The sequence below is a fragment of the Haliotis cracherodii genome, unplaced genomic scaffold, assembly GCF_022045235.1.
Source record: "Haliotis cracherodii isolate W230 unplaced genomic scaffold, xgHalCrac1.p SCAF_19, whole genome shotgun sequence".
Classification (NCBI taxonomy): Eukaryota; Metazoa; Mollusca; class Gastropoda; order Lepetellida; family Haliotidae; genus Haliotis; species Haliotis cracherodii.
The window spans coordinates 6,955,914-6,978,241 of NW_027266274.1; the positions used below are offsets into that span (position 1 = coordinate 6,955,914).

The 22,328-nt window shown below is 39.1% G+C and overlaps 1 protein-coding gene across 1 annotated transcript in view; it reads right to left on the bottom strand.

Annotated features, from left to right (window-relative positions):
• Positions 1-8,087: 8,087 nt before the first annotated feature.
• LOC139466720 (mitochondrial potassium channel ATP-binding subunit-like) overlaps positions 8,088-22,328 on the bottom strand; it is a 40,505-nt gene continuing 26,264 nt past the window's right edge. Inside the window, exons 15-17 of the mRNA XM_071248366.1 lie at positions 13,604-13,662; positions 12,465-12,553; positions 8,088-9,940 (exon numbers count right to left, since the gene is read on the bottom strand). Coding sequence (XP_071104467.1) covers positions 9,836-9,940; positions 12,465-12,553; positions 13,604-13,662 — 253 coding nt within the window. The 3' untranslated portion in view covers positions 8,088-9,835. The remainder of the gene's footprint in view (positions 9,941-12,464; positions 12,554-13,603; positions 13,663-22,328) is intronic.

The following is a 22,328-nucleotide window of genomic DNA, read 5'->3' on the forward strand; positions in this document are numbered from 1 at the left end:
ACATACCAGCAACATAGTGAGACTATGATGATATTCAAACCCCGTGAGGATTCCCAAGTAGCGCAATGCTTGTCATACGAGGTGGCTTAATGGCTGGGTTGGTCACACTTGTTTGTAACTTGGTTGACCCGTGCCATCGTACCTCGACCGCGTGGATCGTTGCTTACAATGTTATTTACTGGTTCACCTGATGATGTCTCGATTAAATACGAGCAGCCGTCATATAGGCGGAATATTGCTTAGTTTAACAACAAACAAGTTTTGATATTCAAAGCTCGTTCACATTTAAGATCTGACATCACACAGAGGTATTTGTGTGGGGGTAGCTTAGAAACCAAATAATCACCCAAATATTTAATTATACGAAGTATATCCGTTTACAATATATAAAACAACCCTAAATTTTATATTTATAATCCATCTACACGAAATTGATCGAAGTACCCATATCCTGACGCGCCTTCTGATTGGCTTGCGCCGTTTCGACGCATGGCGGCCTTCGAGACGGGGCCTTGTTGTTGGTTACGGAAACATGCGAATGGTGGCGAATGCTTTCTGGTTAAGGGGCATTCACACGGTACAACTAGTTGTATACAATTTGTTGTATGCAATTAGTTGTACGAACTGAAGTTGTATACAACTCGGCATTCACACGGCGGCGAGTTGCATACAACTCGGGTCTCGCGAGATCTCTGACAAAATGCTTGTAATTCACGACATTACCGATGGAATCCTGGTTGCCGAGTAATGTTCAGACGCATAGTTTTGAAAAATCAACGCTTTGCGAGAATTGCGGTCGCTGGTTTCTAGGCCAACCTCTGACTCTGACAATTTATTGAATGTTTCAAACGCGCACCTGATGCAATCTTTAGCTGTCAATGTTCCGCCAATTAAACGATAAAATGGAAAAAAATAGCTGTGCAGACATGAGTTAGACAGTAATAAAAATATAACGTGACGAATTTCCTTCAGGTATAATACATTTACTTTAATTTAGGAAAAGAAGTGCATGTTTTATTCAACCTATCTATATAAATATGCCACAATGAATGTTTCACAATTCTCCAAAAGCATCATTCACAAAGCATCTTATATAGGAAGAATAACACGATGAATGTCAATTTCTATGTTCAAACGAACAGCTTATTATTAAGAGTTTCATAAATTCTTTGGCATATTAGATTATATTTGTAACAGTACCACATACATGTAGATCTACCCATTTTGCAGCAGTGTATTATTTTACGGGGTGAAAATATATTGAAGAGATATTCAAATTATGATTCAAGATTGAAACAGTAAACTACTTAATGAACTGAATGCGTTGTGTACCAGTTCACCCGCACCTCAAAGAAAGTAACAAATATGTACAACGATGTTGATGTTGATGTTGACGTATACTAATATGACATCACTTCCGGTAACCCCCCGTCACAACATCGCGAGTTCACTGATAGCAGTACGCGGAATGTTTGGAGTAGGTTTTACCGTGATGCTTGAATCACATAAATGAGTCATTTAAGTTAGGTAATCAGAATCAATCTGAAATCAACAAGTTCTGTTTGTTTTTATGTTCCCATTTTCGCCTTGATACTACGTGGAAAGGCAGGCCAATATACCGTCGTCAGTGTGCCATCTTCCCGAGGCAAGAGAGTCAACTGACTATTAAAGTCCAGTTTCCACCCTTGCCGAACTAGGCTTCTATTATGGAGTTACATTTTGGCTGGACTAACGAGTCTTTTTTTTTTCCATAGTCCAATCAAAATCGCGCACCAAAATCGAAATCCGGTTCGTAAACTGTCGTGCAGATTTCGGTCGATTGCAGGATTTGCAAAGCATGTGCACCGCCAACTCGTTGTCAGCAGATATTTTCCAAATCTTTTCCTGTTTTTAAACAAAGGTGCTCACGTGATTTGATGCATTTCGCGATGTAAGACGCGTTTTATCACAGTATAGATCTTGATTATCGATCAGATCGTCCTGACTCGGCGCCACCATTTTGTGTGAAGCAAACGCAAGTGATACGAGAGGTGGAATCTGATTGGTCCATAGGAGAGGTTTAAAGGGACGTAACTGGTAATAGCCACTGGTGGCGCTACGATCGAGACCAGTAATTTCAGCCTAGTTCGGCAAGGGTGTAAACTGGACTTTCATAGTCAGTTAACTCCCTTGCCTCGGGAAGATGTCAGTGTGCGTGTTTTTGCGTCAATCATGGCGTCACGTGGAACGATTTCTGTTGACTTTTCCAAATAAGTATCTAGACTAAGACTCTAATTATTAATTCCCCAATTCTTGCAACGATTATCGACCCATGCATATTCGATTAATCTAATGTATGCAACAAATTGACGACGGAACAGTAGAAAATGTTAAGTAAAACTCGAAGTTTGCTGAGTCTACATTTTCAAATCAGAAGGCCCACTGGTAGGTTTCAGAGCACAGGGTTTGGTTTCACACTTAAATATTTCGGTTGATTTCATTTGGACCGTTTTTATTAGTGACCTAGACTTGATTGTTAATGGTATGATGAATTCAGAAATGTATGTATCGTAGCTGAGTGTGAAATACATGTGATGTGACAGGCATCTCGCCTGACGCGAAAAGAACCGTGATTTTGCAACGCTATCCAACATGGAGGTTGGGTCCAGAGTTTTTATGTTTCGAAAACGAATATAGGGTTTAGGGCTGGGACGAGTCCACAATTACTACCTGAGTACCCGACACCCTATTACCCGGCCCTATCCGGATACCCGCTATAGGTCTCAAGAGTTGGGTACAAAATGTCTGAATGGAATTTGTTTTACCGCAGCCCTGGCAAAAACTATTTAGATACACGTACAAAACGATCTGATCATGCATACACTGAAGTTGATAGACGCTTTATCCTTACTCGAACATATTGAAGACAGAACGAATGTTTGCGTTGTCAGAAAGAAATGTGAACGTTAGCTATACTTGTAGTGTAACCATTAGGGCCGGGACGGTTAACTCGGGTACTCGGGTCGGGTGGGTACTGAGTAGGACCCGGGTACCCACAGGACTACCCGGAGCCGTGGTTAGTCACGTGATATATTGTTTAATGACAAATATTATCTAGAACTCTATGGTTACACTACAAGTCGCTAATGTTCGCATTTCTTTCTGACTATGCACTCATACCTTCTGATTTTTTCTTATGGTTGAATGAAATAGATTGTTTAATACATGTATCTGAATATATTTTGCCAGGGCTATTCTACAAATGTTCCGAATCGGATATTTTGAGACATCTCCTGTGACCTACAAGGGGTACCCGGGTAGGGTCAGGTAATAGGTGTGTGGGTACCTGGGTAGTAAATCTGGACTCGTCCAAGCCCTAGTAAGAAAGACTTTTATTGTTGATGTCATTTAACAGTATATCACGTGACAAACCAAGGGTCCGGGTAGTTGTGTGGGTACCTATTGGTCAGTAGGAGGGACATTGAAGGGACGTAACTCGTAATAACCACTTTAATTTGAAGCAAATGCTAGTGATATGGGGGATGGAATCTGATTGGTCAATAGGAGGGTTGGTTAACTCGCTTGCCTCGGAAAGATGCACGCACAAGACCCATTCATAACAACTCATGTCATTAAGGCAAGTCGAGTTCAGTTACCCAAAGGGGCAAGTTGTTTTGAATGGCACACGATCCTTCCAGCACAGGAATTAGTTCAGTAAATAAAAATATATACCCCCTACTGACCAATAACAAGTTCCTGTGCCTTCCAGCCATTCAATTCCAAAGGTTTGGCAACTGATACGTTGTTCAGTGAGTCCGCTGTTATGACAACCATGGAGTATTGAGGATCTATTTTGCCCCTGAATCCCTTCTTTGAGTACAGCAGATAAATAATCCTGGTAAACTGGTCCATAAGTAGTTGAGCTCTACACATCATACATCATGTTTGTCCTGACACACTGTCTTTTGACAGACCCGTGAAGATCCGGGGTAGAATAGGTCTTCAGAAACCCATGCTAGCTGTAAAAGGCGACTATGCTTGTCGTAAGAAGCGATTAACGGGATCGGGTGATCAGGCTTGCTGACTTGGTTGATCCATGTCATCGTATCCAAATTGTGTGGATCAATGCTCATGATGTCAATCACTGGATTGTCTGGTCCAGACTCGATTATTTAAAGACTGCCGTCATATAGCTCGAATATTGCCGAGTGCGGTGTTATACACCAAACAAATACAAACAAACCTTTTGACAACACAACATTCATATCTGGTGAGTTAAAATCCACTTTATTCTACATATCTATTATCATTCTTGCACAGGGGTATTCCAGAATGAAGGCCATGAAAAATAATACAAATGTTTCTCATTATAAGCTCATAAGCAGTTATTCAAACAAACTTGTTCGCAACCATGGTGGCACAGCTTATTTCATTCTATACTATACACGATAAGGACAATTTTACTAGTCAAAATAACAGACAATAGAAAAGAAAAAAAATACCAGATAAAGTTAAACAATTATCATGCACACTGTTTTTAATGTTCTGTATAATGACAAGAAACATATTTTCAACTTTTCCTGGTCTTAAATGTGCACTGATTTATAGGTGAGTGAGTTGGGTTTAACGCCGCTTTTAACAGTATTCCAGTTATATCACAGCGTGTCAGCTTAATGTGGGAGGAAAGCCCAAAGTGATGCAGGTCTCAGACATTTACCACTTCGGAGAAACCCACGAGCACGGGTATGGTGCTGACAAACCTAGAAACATAATCGGGGTGAACCGGAATTCAAACCCACAATCATAGGTTTCTGGCGTGCCCAAAGGACGCAACTCTGCACAGCGAATTGCGGGGCCTTAGACCTGTGCCCCCTCACTGATTCATAAATGTACATCTCAGTTACACATATAACATAATATCCTCGCATGAAAAATGTCATAAATACTTGGGATTATATGCAGTGATCAAATAAATAGTAAACACGTATCAGTGCTCATCATTACAATATACAGGCAAACTTAACAAGAATAGTTGTCACTCTGCATACCACACATACACACTAATATTCAGGAATATGCCGCACATTTTCTCAATTCAACTTTTGAGACCATTTCCATAACATTCGTTTTCCTGTAAATCAGTTTGGACATAAAAACCCTACTAATGACTAAAGGGAGTCAACCTGATCTACAAATAACTCTTTAATGGTACATTTAGATAAAATATTGTAAACATGATGTTAATGATGAAAAACTGAGTGTGGAGTGCTCGCATTAATATTGTGACACACTTGTATCTCTACTAGGTTGTTGTCACACCAGGTTCATTGCACATACAAGAACTGAATACAATGTAGGGCTGGGACAAGTCCAGACTTACTACCCGGTACCCGCTGTTGGTCTCAAGAGATAGGTACAAAATGTCCGATTGGCAATAGTTTGACTGCAGCCCTGGTAAAAAGTATTTAGATACACATATTAACCAATCTGGTCATGCATACACTGAAGTTGACTGAGGTTAAATCTTTATTCAAACACATTAATATCAGAAGGAATGGGTGTATAGTCAGAAAGAAATGCGAACAATAGTCACTTATAGTGTAACCATAGAGTTAAGATAATTTTTGTCGTTAAACAATATATCACATGACTAACCATAGGTCCGGGTAGTCCTGTGGGTACCTAGGTCCTACTCGGTACCCACTCTGAGTACCCAAGTTAAATATTAGACCAGTTCCCATTAATATCAACTTACATTTTCATCTATAGATTGATACCATCTTTAATTTGATTTTGCTTTAATTTCATGATCTTGAGTAATATCTTGTCAAAATTTGTGTGAATGTGATTGTATGTTTTACCCTCAATTAGCAATAGTCCCCCTATCACAACATCTACAGCATTGTTTGATAATAACAGGAACTTCAAGCCTCACTACACTACTTGGAGGATCAAAGAGAAAATTTATGTTTTCATTTCAGTTGTTTTGGCATTATGTTTGTTGATTGTTGTGTTCATATACAGATTATCATTATCAGTGAGTTTACCAGAATAAAAGTGTTGTTCACTGATTGTGTTGCATGAATTCTGCCAAACACGAAAAATGAAGAACAATTGAGGTGAGGTGAAATGGGGTTTAATGTCACGTCTAAGACTATTGCACTTCTATAGCGACGCGCATGCACATGTAAGTGTGTGGCTGCTTGTACTCGTCCGGACGAATACCGATTTTATAGTGCTAGCCCACTGAGATACCATGCTGCAGTTTAACATAAATACACCACTCAGACAGTATACTGACTCCGTGCCGACCAATCCTTGTTTTAGCCCCTTAATGCCGAGCGCCAGACAGGGTAACAACAAGTACCAACTTTAAACGTCCTTTGGTATGACCTTCCTGGGATCGAACCCTGGACCTTCCTCTCTTCGGGCGGACGCTTTACCACTGGACCAGAGGCGATCGAAGAACAATTGAAAGATGACTGGATATGACTTATTTACCAGTTTCATCAGTCAAAAACTAAATCAACATGGAACAAATACTGTCTCAAAAGTTCATTTGCAAACTATAAATTCTGGAGTGAGTGAGTGATTGAGTTGGGCTTAACACCGTTTTTAACAGTATTCCATTTTTTTCACGACGTGTCAGCTAAATGTGGGAGGAAAGCCCAAAGTGATGCAGGTCTCAGTTTACTACTTCGGTGAAACCCACGAGCACGGGTATGTTGCTGACAAACCTACAAACATATTTGGGGCAAAACGGGATTCAAACCCACAATCATAGGTTTCTGGTGTGCCCAAGGGACGCAACTCTGCACAGCGAATCGCGTCTCCTTAGATGAGTGGGCCACCCGTGCCCCCATAAATTGTGGAGTTAAGCACAAGTTGATATCTATGATATATTGTCAGGGAGTTCCTGTTAAATGCCTAAATAAATACAATTGACATAAGATCATTACCACGCACAAGATATTGTGACACTCCTTTCAAAAACAGTTCTTGGTTCATATAAAGATGTTGATGGAAGATGAACCTTTACTGGCTCAATAACTATGGAGACTAGTTTGATGTAAAAAGATTTATGACGGTTTGCCAACTGTACAACTGAAATATTTACCCCTTTTTCAACAGAATGGACGCCGAGAGTAGTGAGTTTTAGCAACCTTCCAGCAATATCACAGCAGGGACACCAGAAAATACACAGTGTATCCATGTGGGGAATCGAACCCAGGTCTTTGGCACGACAAGTGAACACCTTAACAATGCAGCTACCCCATCGCCCCTCTAGAGAAAGTAAGTTAGGTTTAATGCCGCTGTGAACAGCAGTGTTTGAACTGCAAAATGTATCATAAGCATGGTTACTTGGTCTTTCTTTCTTTAAAAAAACATTTTTAAAACATTGAATATTAATATCAGAACATATCCGCCTTAGTAAAGGTTCTTTTATTGGGATATATAATAGAATGCTTTGAAATTCAAGTCTTCATAATCATATGTACAGAACATAGCTCACATAATGCAACAAAGGCCTTTTCTTTTCACAAGTTGGTTTACAGATTTCTTCTCTCAAAACTTCAGTCAGTGGTCAAAAATAAGAAAAGAAAAAACATCACTTTCAAATATATTTTATTGTCTTTTGTGTAAACATATGGTCGGTAGGATTTTTTTTTAAAATGTATATATATGTCATGATCGCCAAGATCCTGATAAATTAATTAAACATTAATCTTGGACATGCATGAAAACATTTTGTAATGTTTTTTATTGCTAAATGGGCTTTTCATACTTGGCAGTAATGTTAAAAACTAAATAAAAACATTTTTTTCTAATTTCCTGATTATTACATTCGGCAGATCCATAAACCAATCAATAACAAAAACCTGCCTAAACAGCCGTTCACATCAAACGTCATGAGTTGCTTTTCACAATATCACATCACATTAAGTTGTACAAATATTTACACATTTCAAAGACATGTCTTGATTTTTGTTGGGTATAGGTCAGTATCACAATATAGTCCATCTACCTAGACTTGCAATGAAGAGTGAGTGAGTTGGGTTTTACGCCACTTTTAACAGTTTTCAGACATTTACCACTTCGGAGAAACCCACGAGCACGGGTATGGTGCTGACAAACCTAGAAACATAATCGGGGAGAACTGGGATTCGAACCCACAATCATAGGTTTCTGGCCTGCCCAAGGGACGCAACTCTGCACAGCGAATCGCGGCGCCTTAGATGACTGGGCCACCCGTGTCCCCTGCAATGAAGATGGTTCTCTGCATATCACAAAAAGCCAAATTATAATTACTGTATTAGAAACTCATGCCCACTAGCCTCACTAACAAACACAATGCCACATCAATGTCTTAACACTATGTATCCAGACAAAGAAGTCACCACACGTTCCCTTCTTTCTCTACTTGATGAAATACACTAAACATATATAATCCTACCCAAAGTTCCTGCTTTGTGTGAATCACATCGATGGAGATGTCTTGAATATTTTGTTCGTAAAAACAACAAATAAGAAATGAACACCCTCTACTAACATTGTATAAAAAATTGGATGAAAGCATTATTATTAATTTGTGATGGCATAATTTGTGTTAGCAAATAGAAGGGGCCTGATTTAGGGTGCTGTATTTTGATCTCAAGATCCTAAAATCTTAAAACTTTATTGAACACCCAAGGGTAGCCAAAAATGTCCAAGGTCATAGATACTCGCTACTCTGGTGAAATCCATGATCATGGTGCTGACAGACTACGGATCATAATTAAGTCAAATGGAATATGAACCAATGACTAGTAGATCCTGCCATGGCTAAGGGATGCAACTCTGTCAAGCATCAGAACAAAATACCACTCAAAGGCATACAAGGATTAGTTCAATTTGAAACCTGATTCTGTGCAATGTGGCACTCACACATCCAGCTCCAGGCTTGTGTAACAGTGTGGGCTAGCTTAACTTATGTAGGCGAGTCTGCTGGGTTAACCACCTGATTGAACAATATTCCAGTTATATCATGGCATTTTAGCTTCAGTGAAGCAGGTCTTAGATGCCTATCATCACAGGTATGGTGATAACAAACCGAGAATCATCATACGGGCAAAACTGGTATTCAAGCCCACTCTCATCAGATCCTGTCAACCTAAAGGGAAGCAACCCTACAGAGCAAATTGAGATCCCCAAAATCACCCCCAGTACAAATAAAACTATCACAATGGGTTTACCGGAAAGTTATTGTTCGAGTTCAATAAAAGAAATTAACCAGAAGAACATCTTTCATTTTTCACTAAAAAGTCATTCTCTTGCTGAATCAAAAATTTCTTTCCCAGAGGGGACACCTGTTATTGGTAAGTTTCACTGATTGGCTTGTGCAAGACCATTGTTCATTTATATTGAATGTCTGAGATATGACCCTCATCAACATGGTGACTTGTCAGTGTATTGTCACAAGTAATTGAGGAGGACTTTATCCATTATCCACTCATCCACTCTGTCAATACACTGACCTAGGTTATACCTCTTTAGTGTTCGGGAAACACATATTTTCTAATATTCCTGATTATATGTAATACATAGAATAACCTACTGTCAACTCAGAATTACATACTAACTATTCCAAGTTGTTAATGTTTCACGCCAAAGCTCAGGTCTTAATTTATCCACACTGGAAAGATATTCCATGGTGCCTCATACCTCATGCTCTAAATACATGGATAGATACAGAACAATCTTGGGCTGCCTGTCTTGTACATGTTGTCAAATCACTGAAGGACCAGTGACTCTCCGTCTACAAGTAACCAGCCTTGTACAATACAATAAATACATGAAAAGCGAAGTTGTTGTGTGATTATCCAGTCTGTTGTCGATGTTCCAGCTCCTCCTCGATCTCCTGCTGTCTGATCAGCTCCCAGTACAGGCCCCTCTTCTCCTTCAGCTTGCTGTGGGAGCCCATCTGGGGACAAGGAAAGTGAGTGAGTGAGTGAGTATGGTTTTACGCCGCTTTGAGCAATATTACAGCAATATCACGGCGGGGGACACCACAAATGGGCTTCACACATTGTACCCATGTCGGGAATCGAACCCAGGTCTTCTCCGTGAAGAGCGAATGCTTTAACCACTGGGCTACCCGACCGACCCGGGACAAGGAAAGATACTGGGGAACTAGGATGGGTCAAATTCGAGTCCTTGGAAGGCAGATTCAAGTCTCTCTAACACTGTTTGATTTGCAAGGAAGAGAATCTTTGGATGTCAATTTTTTTATGAGGAACACAAAATTTGGGAGTATTTCAGGTGATGAAGGAGTAAGTATATACTCCGAAAAGTGAGAAAGTGGGTATGGTTTTACGCCTCTTTTAGCATTATTCCAGCAATATCACGGCAGGGGACACCAGAAATGGGCTTCACACATTGTACCCATGTGGGGAATCGAACCCAGGCTCGGCGTGATGAGTGAAAGCTTTCACCTCTAGGCTACCCCACCGCCCTCTTCATAATAAAGAAGTTGACATCTATTAAAATTCTTTTCCTTGTGTTTCACTTCTAAATGCTATTCAAAGTCTGTTCTTTGTGTTGGAAAAATTAAATTGTATGTCTAACAGTTAATGATAGTCCTAATTGTACAGACACAAGTCAAGTTCCACACAGGACACAAATTACATCCAGAATGAGAAAGGAAATGGGCACCAGACCCTGGAGTAGTCTCCCTTTAATCTAGTCCTTCGCGATGACTGACGCAATACACTGAATTAATACCAGTGTAGATGACAAAATAGGTAAATCCAGCTAGCTATATTCCAGAGCATTAGAAAAACTATCCCAGTTTTCTATCGGTTTAATCAGCACTCATTTTATCTAACAAGGAAAATAATGGTGTATTGGGCCCAGCTTGATAGAGTGTAACAATACACTGTCACATCCATGTATTGCAATATGATTTCCCTGTTTGTTTTACACCAAGCAATATATCAAAGACAATCCAGCAATGGATATTTTGGTCAACGACCCATGCCATCATGCAGATCAGCTAGTCTGAACATGGGCACATCTAAACACCTTCATTAAAAAAATTATTTCCATCCCAGACTACCCCTTGTGAGTCCTTACAATTTCAGTCCTACAACCATTGTGATTGACTGACTGACAAAAAATAGTTTAATTCCCATGATGCTATCACTCATCTATTTATCACTCTATTGTTTTTTTCCCAAAATTAGTGAACATTTTAAGATTTAAAAAAAAATGAAATAATGTTTAAGATGTATATAACTGTTCTAAACATATAGGCTTGACTTGTAAAGTAAATTAGCTCGTAATTATGTCTCAGAAATTAGGTCCTTTGTACACATGCTGAAAAAGCTTCATTTGGTATTTACACGTGCTGTTTGAGATTTTCATTTAATGCATGCGTTTCTGTACGCAAGTTACTTGAAAGTAATTGGGTTTTTAATATTTTGGGGGGTATTTTACGCTGCTTATTTGTAGTTGTGTTTAAGTGAGGCTAGACTCAATTAGCAGTGCTAGCAAGATGGTTCAGGTCAATCAAACAACACTTTCCTGTTTTGCTTATTCCATTTTATGTGTCCTGTATCTATTCAGTAAAATATATAACCCTAATCACAAAGACAATGTTCAATTGCACACTAGTCATTAATTTACAACATCTCGCACTGTACAGCATTAAATACTACACACAACAACGATGAAATAAATAGAGTCAAGTGCAAGACTTCCTACCTCATCTTAAGTTTATTGGAATATTTTGAAAAATACATGTAGATAAAAACTATCCTAACAAAGAGGTAAACAACAGACACAAAAGCAAGTAACTAAACTTTAGATTGGTTCAGTGATGAGCAAAAATGAAGGCTGACTTTGTTTGAAATCAGATCGTAATTCTCTTAGAAATTTTCAGAGACACCATCGCTGGGACTAAACAAAATTTTAACTTCACAGGCCAGAGATCTAAGAAGGGATGTTGTAAATTCAGGAAATATATCTAAATGAGATATTTTATGGTAATTCCCTTTTTTACATGCTTCCGTAATACCACTGAGTTATCTCAACATATACGAGGAAGGTGGAAACACTGGTCAAAAAGTTTAGAATAACAATCCATCAGAGAAACGAGGCACAACTTTGTAAGTCACCACCTGACAGCAGCCATGTTCCTCTCCATCTACAAACTGCCCAAATAGAATTCTAGCCATGGGACAGAACACTTACTCTCAACAATCCCCATCACATATCATCTGGGGATTCTAATGGTCAGGTGTCAAAGCGACTCTACTAAGGATAGATGCCAGGTGTCTTTGCTCTCCCTAGCACCAGTTTGGCGTAAAAATGAGAAAAGCTAGTCTGACGACCCTAATCTGTTGTTTTGAAGATGGACAACGGACGACAGACAGTGCGTCACAAGAAAAGCTCACTTTGATTTTTGTTTCTATGTGCTGAAAATCTCAACTTATTTGAGAACCCACCTCAACTATCTTTCCATGAGAAACAACTGCTATGACATCTGCATCTCGTATCGTGCTGAGCCTATGAGCAATCACCAACACTGTTCGCCCTGAAACAGGAAGTATGTACAGAAAATAGGAAGTATGTGCAGGAAACAGGAAGTATTTTCTGGCTTCATGTTCAACCATGTCCTAACAAATAATGAAGGAAATCAGTGTGATGAAGAAATGTTAAACCTGTTTCCATCACTTTACTGACATGTTTTTCAAAAACCATAAGTTAGTTGGTCCACACCTATTTCTAAAAACATGTATTTTTTCAAAACAATGATCTCAAACAATAATTGCCCACCAGGTGAAATAAAAAAATACATTAAAAATGTTATCCAGGTACCTGAAAGACAAATGCTTCAGAAATCAAGAATACATAACATATTCGACGTAATAAGCACCCTGCTCTAATAAACGCACAGGGCGATATTTGCTGATATATTGGCTTGTGAACAATCCCAATTAGCACCCCTTCCGATTGATCAATGTACACAAGACTTATTTATTCGTGTATAATACGCACTCATGCGTTATATGCACCCTTAATTATGGGCAATTAAATTCTGGAAAATATATCTGTCGTGTATGATACGCACATAATTTTCTTTTGTATCATTTCAGGCTGTCAGCATAAACTATGAAATTCACAATCTTTCAACTCTGTTGTATTTCTCACCAAAATTGTATTCTAATAAGAGCCCCCTATTTCTAATTTTGAGAGCGCCCTGGATGCTTATTACGTTGTATACGGTAATAAATGAAAAGGTACATCCTTTTTGTAACCTGTCACTGTACTATTGGCCTCAAGGCCAAAACATATGAATAGAATGTCTGTCTGTCTCTGTGTCTGTCTGTTAGTCAGTCTGTCTGTCTGTCTGTCTGTGAGAAAGGGACAATTGTTTGCTTGTTGTTTAACTCAGCAATATTCCAGGTATATGAACCCAGCCTGGTAATAATTTAGTCAGGACCAGACAATCCATTGACTGATACCTTGAGTACCAATCCGGACCAGCGTGGTATGATGACACACAATCAACAAAGTAACATCAACATAATTCATTTTTCTCCAACCGGTTTTGTCATATCCACATATATATATGATGACGTACCTTTAATGACTTTATCCAAAGCTTCCTGAACAATTCTCTCAGATTCAGCATCAAGAGCACTGAAAACAAAGCGAGAAAAAGATTTACAGAAAGTGTTGATGAACTTAGTGCTGACTGTATACCAGGAGTTGTCTCCCCTTTGACCACAACCCTAAAAGGACTCTGGCGACATTACAGGTTGATATTGGGTGAAAACCATTGTAAATGATGCAAAGTAGGAGTAAAATGTCCCCATCCTCATCTCATACTTTTATAATACATTAAACAACTGCACTAATGTTTCATAATACATTCAGCTACAAAACAAATTGGTTTTTTTACTTGTGCAAGTTTGGGAGGTGAAACCACTTATTGAATTGGTCTCCTTGGAGTTCATTAAAATATTTCCTTTCACATCTCCTGTTTCAGTTTTCTCAAATTGCACTACAAGCTGCTCTGACTTCATAAATTCTGGAGTGAGTGTGTGAGTGAGTGAGTTGGGTTTAACACAGCTTTTAACAGTATTCCAGTTATATCACAGCATGTCAGCTTAATGTGAGAGGAAATCCCAAAGTGATGCAGGTATCAGACGTTAACGACTTCGATGACACCCACGAGCATGGGTTTGCCACTGACAAACCTAGAAACATAATCGGGGCGAAGCGGGATTCGAACCCACAATCATAGGTTTCTGGCGTGCCCAAGGGACGCAACTCTGCACAGCGAATCGCTGTGCTTAGACAACTGGGCCACCCGTGCCCCCAAGTGACACTGTGAGTAAATCTTTTTGTATTTGACCCTTTATATTTGACTCCTTTCATCTTAAAATGAATCAGCTGAATTAATCAATTTGATCTATGAATGTGTCCTGCCTGCATTGTCTCATTTAACAAATGGTCAGTTGGCAATGACCTTGTTAGCATTCAGATAAATCAGATAAAGAAATCATTCATCACCACTCGCTCTTTCCGTAACCAACTCGATGAATGTTATGAGTGAAAATATGACAAACTAAAGCTTAAAAAATTAAAAGAATTGGTTCTCAGGTGATGGTTTTTTTAAAAATAGTCTCTTTTTTGGGGGGGGGGGCTGTGTTCAAACTAGTATGTAACCAATAAACAGTTGTGTAATCAATAAACAATTGTGTACAATCAACCTGGGAAAGGGCCTCCCCACATAAATGTATCCCTTGATGAGTAAAATACTGGAATACAGTATTTGACTATCGTTGGACTTATTTTTTAATTTTTTTTAAATGGAAATAAAAACAAAACATGCAGCGAACTTGATGATGATGTGGGCGGTGCCTGAGAACCAAGACCTTTATATTTTAGCCTAATCATAATGAGTGTACGTTTTAAGTTACTTTGATAACAATAATCTTAAAATAGTTATGCCATTATGTCATCAATCAATAAAAAAATTATTTTCATTATTACTAGTGGACTCAAAGAGAACTTGAGTTATTGTTCTTGATTGAAATAGTTCTTATGTCCATATGCCAATATGAAGTCCTTCTAAAGGGGCACACATCGCGATTCAGCTTGTCCCAGAATGACACAAATTAGTCACAAATGATAAAGAAATACCCAGAGTTATCTCCCCTTTGACCATAACCCTCATGGACCTGTTAAGTTAATCTTGAAAATTGCCCTCTTACCCCATATGTGGTAACGTTGATACTTTTGTTTATGTCTTTGGGAATGCCATCATATATCATTTTGAAAAGGTTTACGACTGACCATGTTTTCCAGATGAATTTACTTTGTTGTTTGTATAATCAGATCAGTTCTAGATTGCAGACTAACGGAAAAACAACCAACTTCTCCTTTACATTCTTACTATATCAATTAAAGATGATAGTTTTAATTAAATAGAAATTCAAATTGACAAACAAAGATGGTAATTTATCATCAGTAGGTGTATACGGCGTCAAGACAATCGTCAATTGTTTGTAAACATAACGGTCATTCGGTTGCGAGTTCAACTCCAAACATGGTTGGGGTTACCTATCACAGTGGTGAGTTTTGACTGGTGGCAGCGATAGTACAGAGAGCTCCGCGAACGGGCTACGGCTGCGAGGAGCTTGCATAACCCTCAATGACAAAGTTACAGATTGATATTGGCATGCGCTGTTTGGTTTAACAAATGGTCAGTTAGTGGAGCTGATTATCATACAGATAAGTCAGATAAATAAATAACCAGAGTTATCTCCCCTTTGACCATAACCCTGAAGGACCTGGGCAAAGTTACAGATTGATTTTGGCATGCGCTGTTTGGTTTAACAAATGGTCAGTTAGTGGAGCTGATTATCATACAGATAAGTCAGATAAATAAATAACCAGAGTTATCTCCCCTTTGACCATAACCCTGAAGGACCTGGGCAAAGTTACAAATTGATTTTGGCATGCGCTGTTTGGTTTAACAAATGGTCAGTTAGTGGAGCTGATTATCATACAGACAAGTCAGACAAATAAATAACCAGAGTTATCTCCCCTTTGACCATAACCCTCAAGGACCTGGGCAAAGTTACAGATTGATTTTGGCATGCGCTGTTTGGTTTAACAAATGGTCAGTTAGCGGAGCTGATTATCACATAGATAGGTCAGATAAAGACATACCTAGAGTTATCTCCCCTCTGATTGGTTGGTTGGTTGTTTGGTTTGCTATATGACGGCGGTTGGTAAATAATCGAGTCTGGACCAGACAATCCAGTGATTAATATCATGAGCATCGATCCATGCAATTGGGATAAATGACATGCATCAACCAAGTCAGCGAGCCTGACCACTCGATCCTGTTAAGTCACCTTTTACAACAAGCATAGTCACCTTTTACGGCAAGTATGGGTTTGCGTCTACACGGGCCTATCTCCCCTTTGACCACAACCCTCATGGACAAAGTTACATACTGATATTGGTATGTGCTGTTTGGTTTAACAAATGGTTTGTTAAGCTAAAGAAAAAAAATAATAGTCTTGGTTCTCAGGCACTGCCCACATTCTCATTTAGTTCATTACAAGTTTTGTTTTTGGTTCCTTTTTACTTTTTATTTTGTGCATCGTGTTTAAGTATTAGGATTTTTATATTTTTTTGAAAATGGAAATAAAAACAAGACGTGTGGCAGACTTTATGATGATGTGGGTGGTGCCAGAGAACCAAGACTATTATATTTTTAGCCTTAGCTGAGCTTGTTATCAGACAGATAAGTCAGATAAAGAAATACCCAGAGTTATCTCCCCTTTGACCATAACCCTCATGGACCTTGGCAAAGTTACAGACTGATATTGGCATGCGCTGTTTGGTTTAACAAATGGTCAGTTAGCGGAGCTGATTATCATACAGATAAGTCAGATGAATAAATACCCAGAGTTATCTCCCCTTTGACCATAAAGCTCATGGACCTGGGCAAACTTACAGAAACATTGGCCTGCATCGGTTGGTTTAACAAATGGTCAATTAGCTGAGCTGATTATCACAGATAGGTCAGATAAATAAATCCCCAGAGGTATCTCCACTTTGACTCTAACCCACCAAGCTCCTTCCCAGCGCGTGACACCCTCGTTACACTCTCGGTAACATCGCTGCCACCAGTGTGGGCGCGGCCATTACAAAAATCTTGAAAATTGCCCTCTTACCCCATATGTAGTAACGTTTATACTTTTGTTTATGTCTTTGGAAATGCCATCAAAATTCATTTTGAAAAGGTTTACGACTGACCATGTTTTCCAGATGAATTTAAAGATAAAGACTAACGGAAAAACAACCAACTTCTCCTTTACATTCTTACTATATCAATTAAAGATGATAGTTTCAATGAAATAGAAATTCAAATTGACAAACAAAGAAAGTAATTTATCATCGGTAGGTGTATACGGCGTCAAGACAATCGTCAATTGTTTGTAAACATAACGGTCATTCGGTTGCGAGTTCAACTCCAAACATGGTTGGGGTTACCTATCACAGTGGTGAGTTTTGACTGGTGGCAGCAATAGTACAGAGAGCTCCGCGAACGGGCTACGGCTGCGAGGAGCTTGCATAACCCTCAATGACAAAGTTACAGATTGATATTGGCATGCGCTGTTTGGTTCAACAAATGGTCAGTTAGTGGAGCTGATTATCATACAGATAAGTCAGATAAATAAATAACCAGAGTTATCTCCCCTTTGACCATAACCCTGAAGGACCTGGGCAAAGTTACAAATTGATTTTGGCATGCGCTGTTTGGTTTAACAAATGGTCAGTTAGTGGAACTGATTATCATACAGACAAGTCAGACAAATAAATAACCAGAGTTATCTCCCCTTTGACCATAACCCTGAAGGACCTGGGCAAAGTTACAAATTGATTTTGGCATGCGCTGTTTGGTTTAACAAATGGTCAGTTAGTGGAGCTGATTATCATACAGACAAGTCAGACAAATAAATAACCAGAGTTATCTCCCCTTTGACCATAACCCTCAAGGGCCTGGGCAAAGTTACAGATTGATTTTGGCATGCGCTGTTTGGTTTAACAAATGGTCAGTTAGCGGAGCTGATTATCACACAGATAGGTCAGATAAAGACATACCTAGAGTTATCTCCCCTCTGATTGGTTGGTTGGTTGTTTGGTTTGCTATATGACGGCGGTTGGTAAATAATCGAGTCTGGACCAGACAATCCAGTGATTAATATCATGAGCATCGATCCATGCAATTGGGATAAATGACATGCATCAACCAAGTCAGCGAGCCTGACCACTCGATCCTGTTATGTCACCTTTTACAACAAGCATAGTCACCTTTTACGGCAAGTATGGGTTTGCGTCTACACGGGCCTATCTCCCCTTTGACCACAACCCTCATGGACAAAGTTACATACTGATATTGGTATGTGCTGTTTGGTTTAACAAATGGTTTGTTAAGCTAAAGAAAAAAAATAATAGTCTTGGTTCTCAGGCACTGCCCACATTCTCATTTAGTTCATTACAAGTTTTGTTTTTGGTTCCTTTTTACTTTTTATTTTGTGCATCGTGTTTAAGTATTAGGATTTTTATATTTTTTTGAAAATGGAAATAAAAACAAGACGTGTGGCAGACTTTATGATGATGTGGGTGGTGCCAGAGAACCAAGACTATTATATTTTTAGCCTTAGCTGAGCTTGTTATCAGACAGATAAGTCAGATAAAGAAATACCCAGAGTTATCTCCCCTTTGACCATAACCCTCATGGACCTTGGCAAAGTTACAGACTGATATTGGCATGCGCTGTTTGGTTTAACAAATGGTCAGTTAGCGGAGCTGATTATCATACAGATAAGTCAGATGAATAAATACCCAGAGTTATCTCCCCTTTGACCATAAAGCTCATGGACCTGGGCAAACTTACAGAAACATTGGCCTGCATCGGTTGGTTTAACAAATGGTCAATTAGCTGAGCTGATTATCACAGATAGGTCAGATAAATAAATCCCCAGAGGTATCTCCACTTTGACTCTAACCCACCAAGCTCCTTCCCAGCGCGTGACACCCTCGTTACACTCTCAGTAACATCGCTGCCACCAGTGTGGGCGCGGCCATTACAAAAATCTTGAAAATTGCCCTCTTACCCCATATGTAGTAACGTTTATACTTTTGTTTATGTCTTTGGAAATGCCATCAAAATTCATTTTGAAAAGGTTTACGACTGACCATGTTTTCCAGATGAATTTAAAGATAAAGACTAACGGAAAAACAACCAACTTCTCCTTTACATTCTTACTATATCAATTAAAGATGATAGTTTCAATGAAATAGAAATTCAAATTGACAAACAAAGAAAGTAATTTATCATCGGTAGGTGTATACGGCGTCAAGACAATCGTCAATTGTTTGTAAACATAACGGTCATTCGGTTGCGAGTTCAACTCCAAACATGGTTGGGGTTACCTATCACAGTGGTGAGTTTTGACTGGTGGCAGCAATAGTACAGAGAGCTCCGCGAACGGGCTACGGCTGCGAGGAGCTTGCATAACCCTCAATGACAAAGTTACAGATTGATATTGGCATGCGCTGTTTGGTTCAACAAATGGTCAGTTAGTGGAGCTGATTATCATACAGATAAGTCAGATAAATAAATAACCAGAGTTATCTCCCCTTTGACCATAACCCTGAAGGACCTGGGCAAAGTTACAAATTGATTTTGGCATGCGCTGTTTGGTTTAACAAATGGTCAGTTAGTGGAGCTGATTATCATACAGACAAGTCAGACAAATAAATAACCAGAGTTATCTCCCCTTTGACCATAACCCTCAAGGACCTGGGCAAAGTTACAGATTGATTTTGGCATGCGCTGTTTGGTTTAACAAATGGTCAGTTAGCGGAGCTGATTATCACACAGATAGGTCAGATAAAGACATACCTAGAGTTATCTCCCCTCTGATTGGTTGGTTGGTTGTTTGGTTTGCTATATGACGGCGGTTGGTAAATAATCGAGTCTGGACCAGACAATCCAGTGATTAATATCATGAGCATCGATCCATGCAATTGGGATAAATGACATGCATCAACCAAGTCAGCGAGCCTGACCACTCGATCCTGTTAAGTCACCTTTTACAACAAGCATAGTCACCTTTTACGGCAAGTATGGGTTTGCGTCTACACGGGCCTATCTCCCCTTTGACCACAACCCTCATGGACAAAGTTACATACTGATATTGGTATGTGCTGTTTGGTTTAACAAATGGTTTGTTAAGCTAAAGAAAAAAAATAATAGTCTTGGTTCTCAGGCACTGCCCACATTCTCATTTAGTTCATTACAAGTTTTGTTTTTGGTTCCTTTTTACTTTTTATTTTGTGCATCGTGTTTAAGTATTAGGATTTTTATATTTTTTTGAAAATGGAAATAAAAACAAGACGTGTGGCAGACTTTATGATGATGTGGGTGGTGCCAGAGAACCAAGACTATTATATTTTTAGCCTTAGCTGAGCTTGTTATCAGACAGATAAGTCAGATAAAGAAATACCCAGAGTTATCTCCCCTTTGACCATAACCCTCATGGACCTTGGCAAAGTTACAGACTGATATTGGCATGCGCTGTTTGGTTTAACAAATGGTCAGTTAGCGGAGCTGATTATCATACAGATAAGTCAGATGAATAAATACCCAGAGTTATCTCCCCTTTGACCATAAAGCTCATGGACCTGGGCAAACTTACAGAAACATTGGCCTGCATCGGTTGGTTTAACAAATGGTCAATTAGCTGAGCTGATTATCACAGATAGGTCAGATAAATAAATCCCCAGAGGTATCTCCACTTTGACTCTAACCCACCAAGCTCCTTCCCAGCGCGTGACACCCTCGTTACACTCTCGGTAACATCGCTGCCACCAGTGTGGGCGCGGCCATTACAAAAATCTTGAAAATTGCCCTCTTACCCCATATGTAGTAACGTTTATACTTTTGTTTATGTCTTTGGAAATGCCATCAAAATTCATTTTGAAAAGGTTTACGACTGACCATGTTTTCCAGATGAATTTAAAGATAAAGACTAACGGAAAAACAACCAACTTCTCCTTTACATTCTTACTATATCAATTAAAGATGATAGTTTCAATGAAATAGAAATTCAAATTGACAAACAAAGATGGTAATTTATCATCGGTAGGTGTATACGGCGTCAAGACAATCGTCAATTGTTTGTAAACATAACGGTCATTCGGTTGCGAGTTCAACTCCAAACATGGTTGGGGTTACCTATCACAGTGGTGAGTTTTGACTGGTGGCAGCAATAGTACAGAGAGCTCCGCGAACGGGCTACGGCTGCGAGGAGCTTGCATAACCCTCAATGACAAAGTTACAGATTGATATTGGCATGCGCTGTTTGGTTCAACAAATGGTCAGTTAGTGGAGCTGATTATCATACAGATAAGTCAGACAAATAAATAACCAGAGTTATCTCCCCTTTGACCATAACCCTCAAGGACCTGGGCAAAGTTACAGATTGATTTTGGCATGCGCTGTTTGGTTTAACAAATGGTCAGTTAGCGGAGCTGATTATCACACAGATAGGTCAGATAAAGACATACCTAGAGTTATCTCCCCTCTATGACGGCACTGCCCACATTCTCATTTAGTTCATTGCAAGTTTTGTTTTTGGTTCCTTTTTACATTTTATTTTGTGGATTGTGTTTAAGTATTAGGATTTTTATATTTTTTTGAAAATGGAAATAAAAATAAGACGTGTGGCAGACTTTATGATGATGTGAGTGGTGCCCAAGAACCAAGACTATCATATTTTTAAGCCTTAGCTGAGCTTGTTATCAGACAGATAAGTCAGATGAATAAATACCTAGAGTTATCTCCCCTTTGACCATAACCCTCATGGACCTTGGCAAAGTTACAGATTGATATTGGCATGCGCTGTTTGGTTAAACAAATGGTCAGTTGGCAGAGCTGATTATCATACAGATAAGTCAGATAAATAAATACCCAGAGTTATCTCCCCTTTGACCATAACCCTCATGCACCTAGCCAAAGTTACAGATTGATACTGTGTGTAAACGTATTTATAACCAAATCTGATCTTATGACCTTATTAATAAACTGATTGGAAAGGCTAACAAACCTGTTTAGGATTCCCTCTATAAACCAAACACATTAACATGGGCGAAGGATGTGTAAGTGATTGGGTGAGTGAGTGAATGTTGTTCAAACACTGCGACATCAATATTCCAGCCACATCAGAGGATGCTGTTAATGATTTAGCTAACAAAGAGTAATTCACAGCACA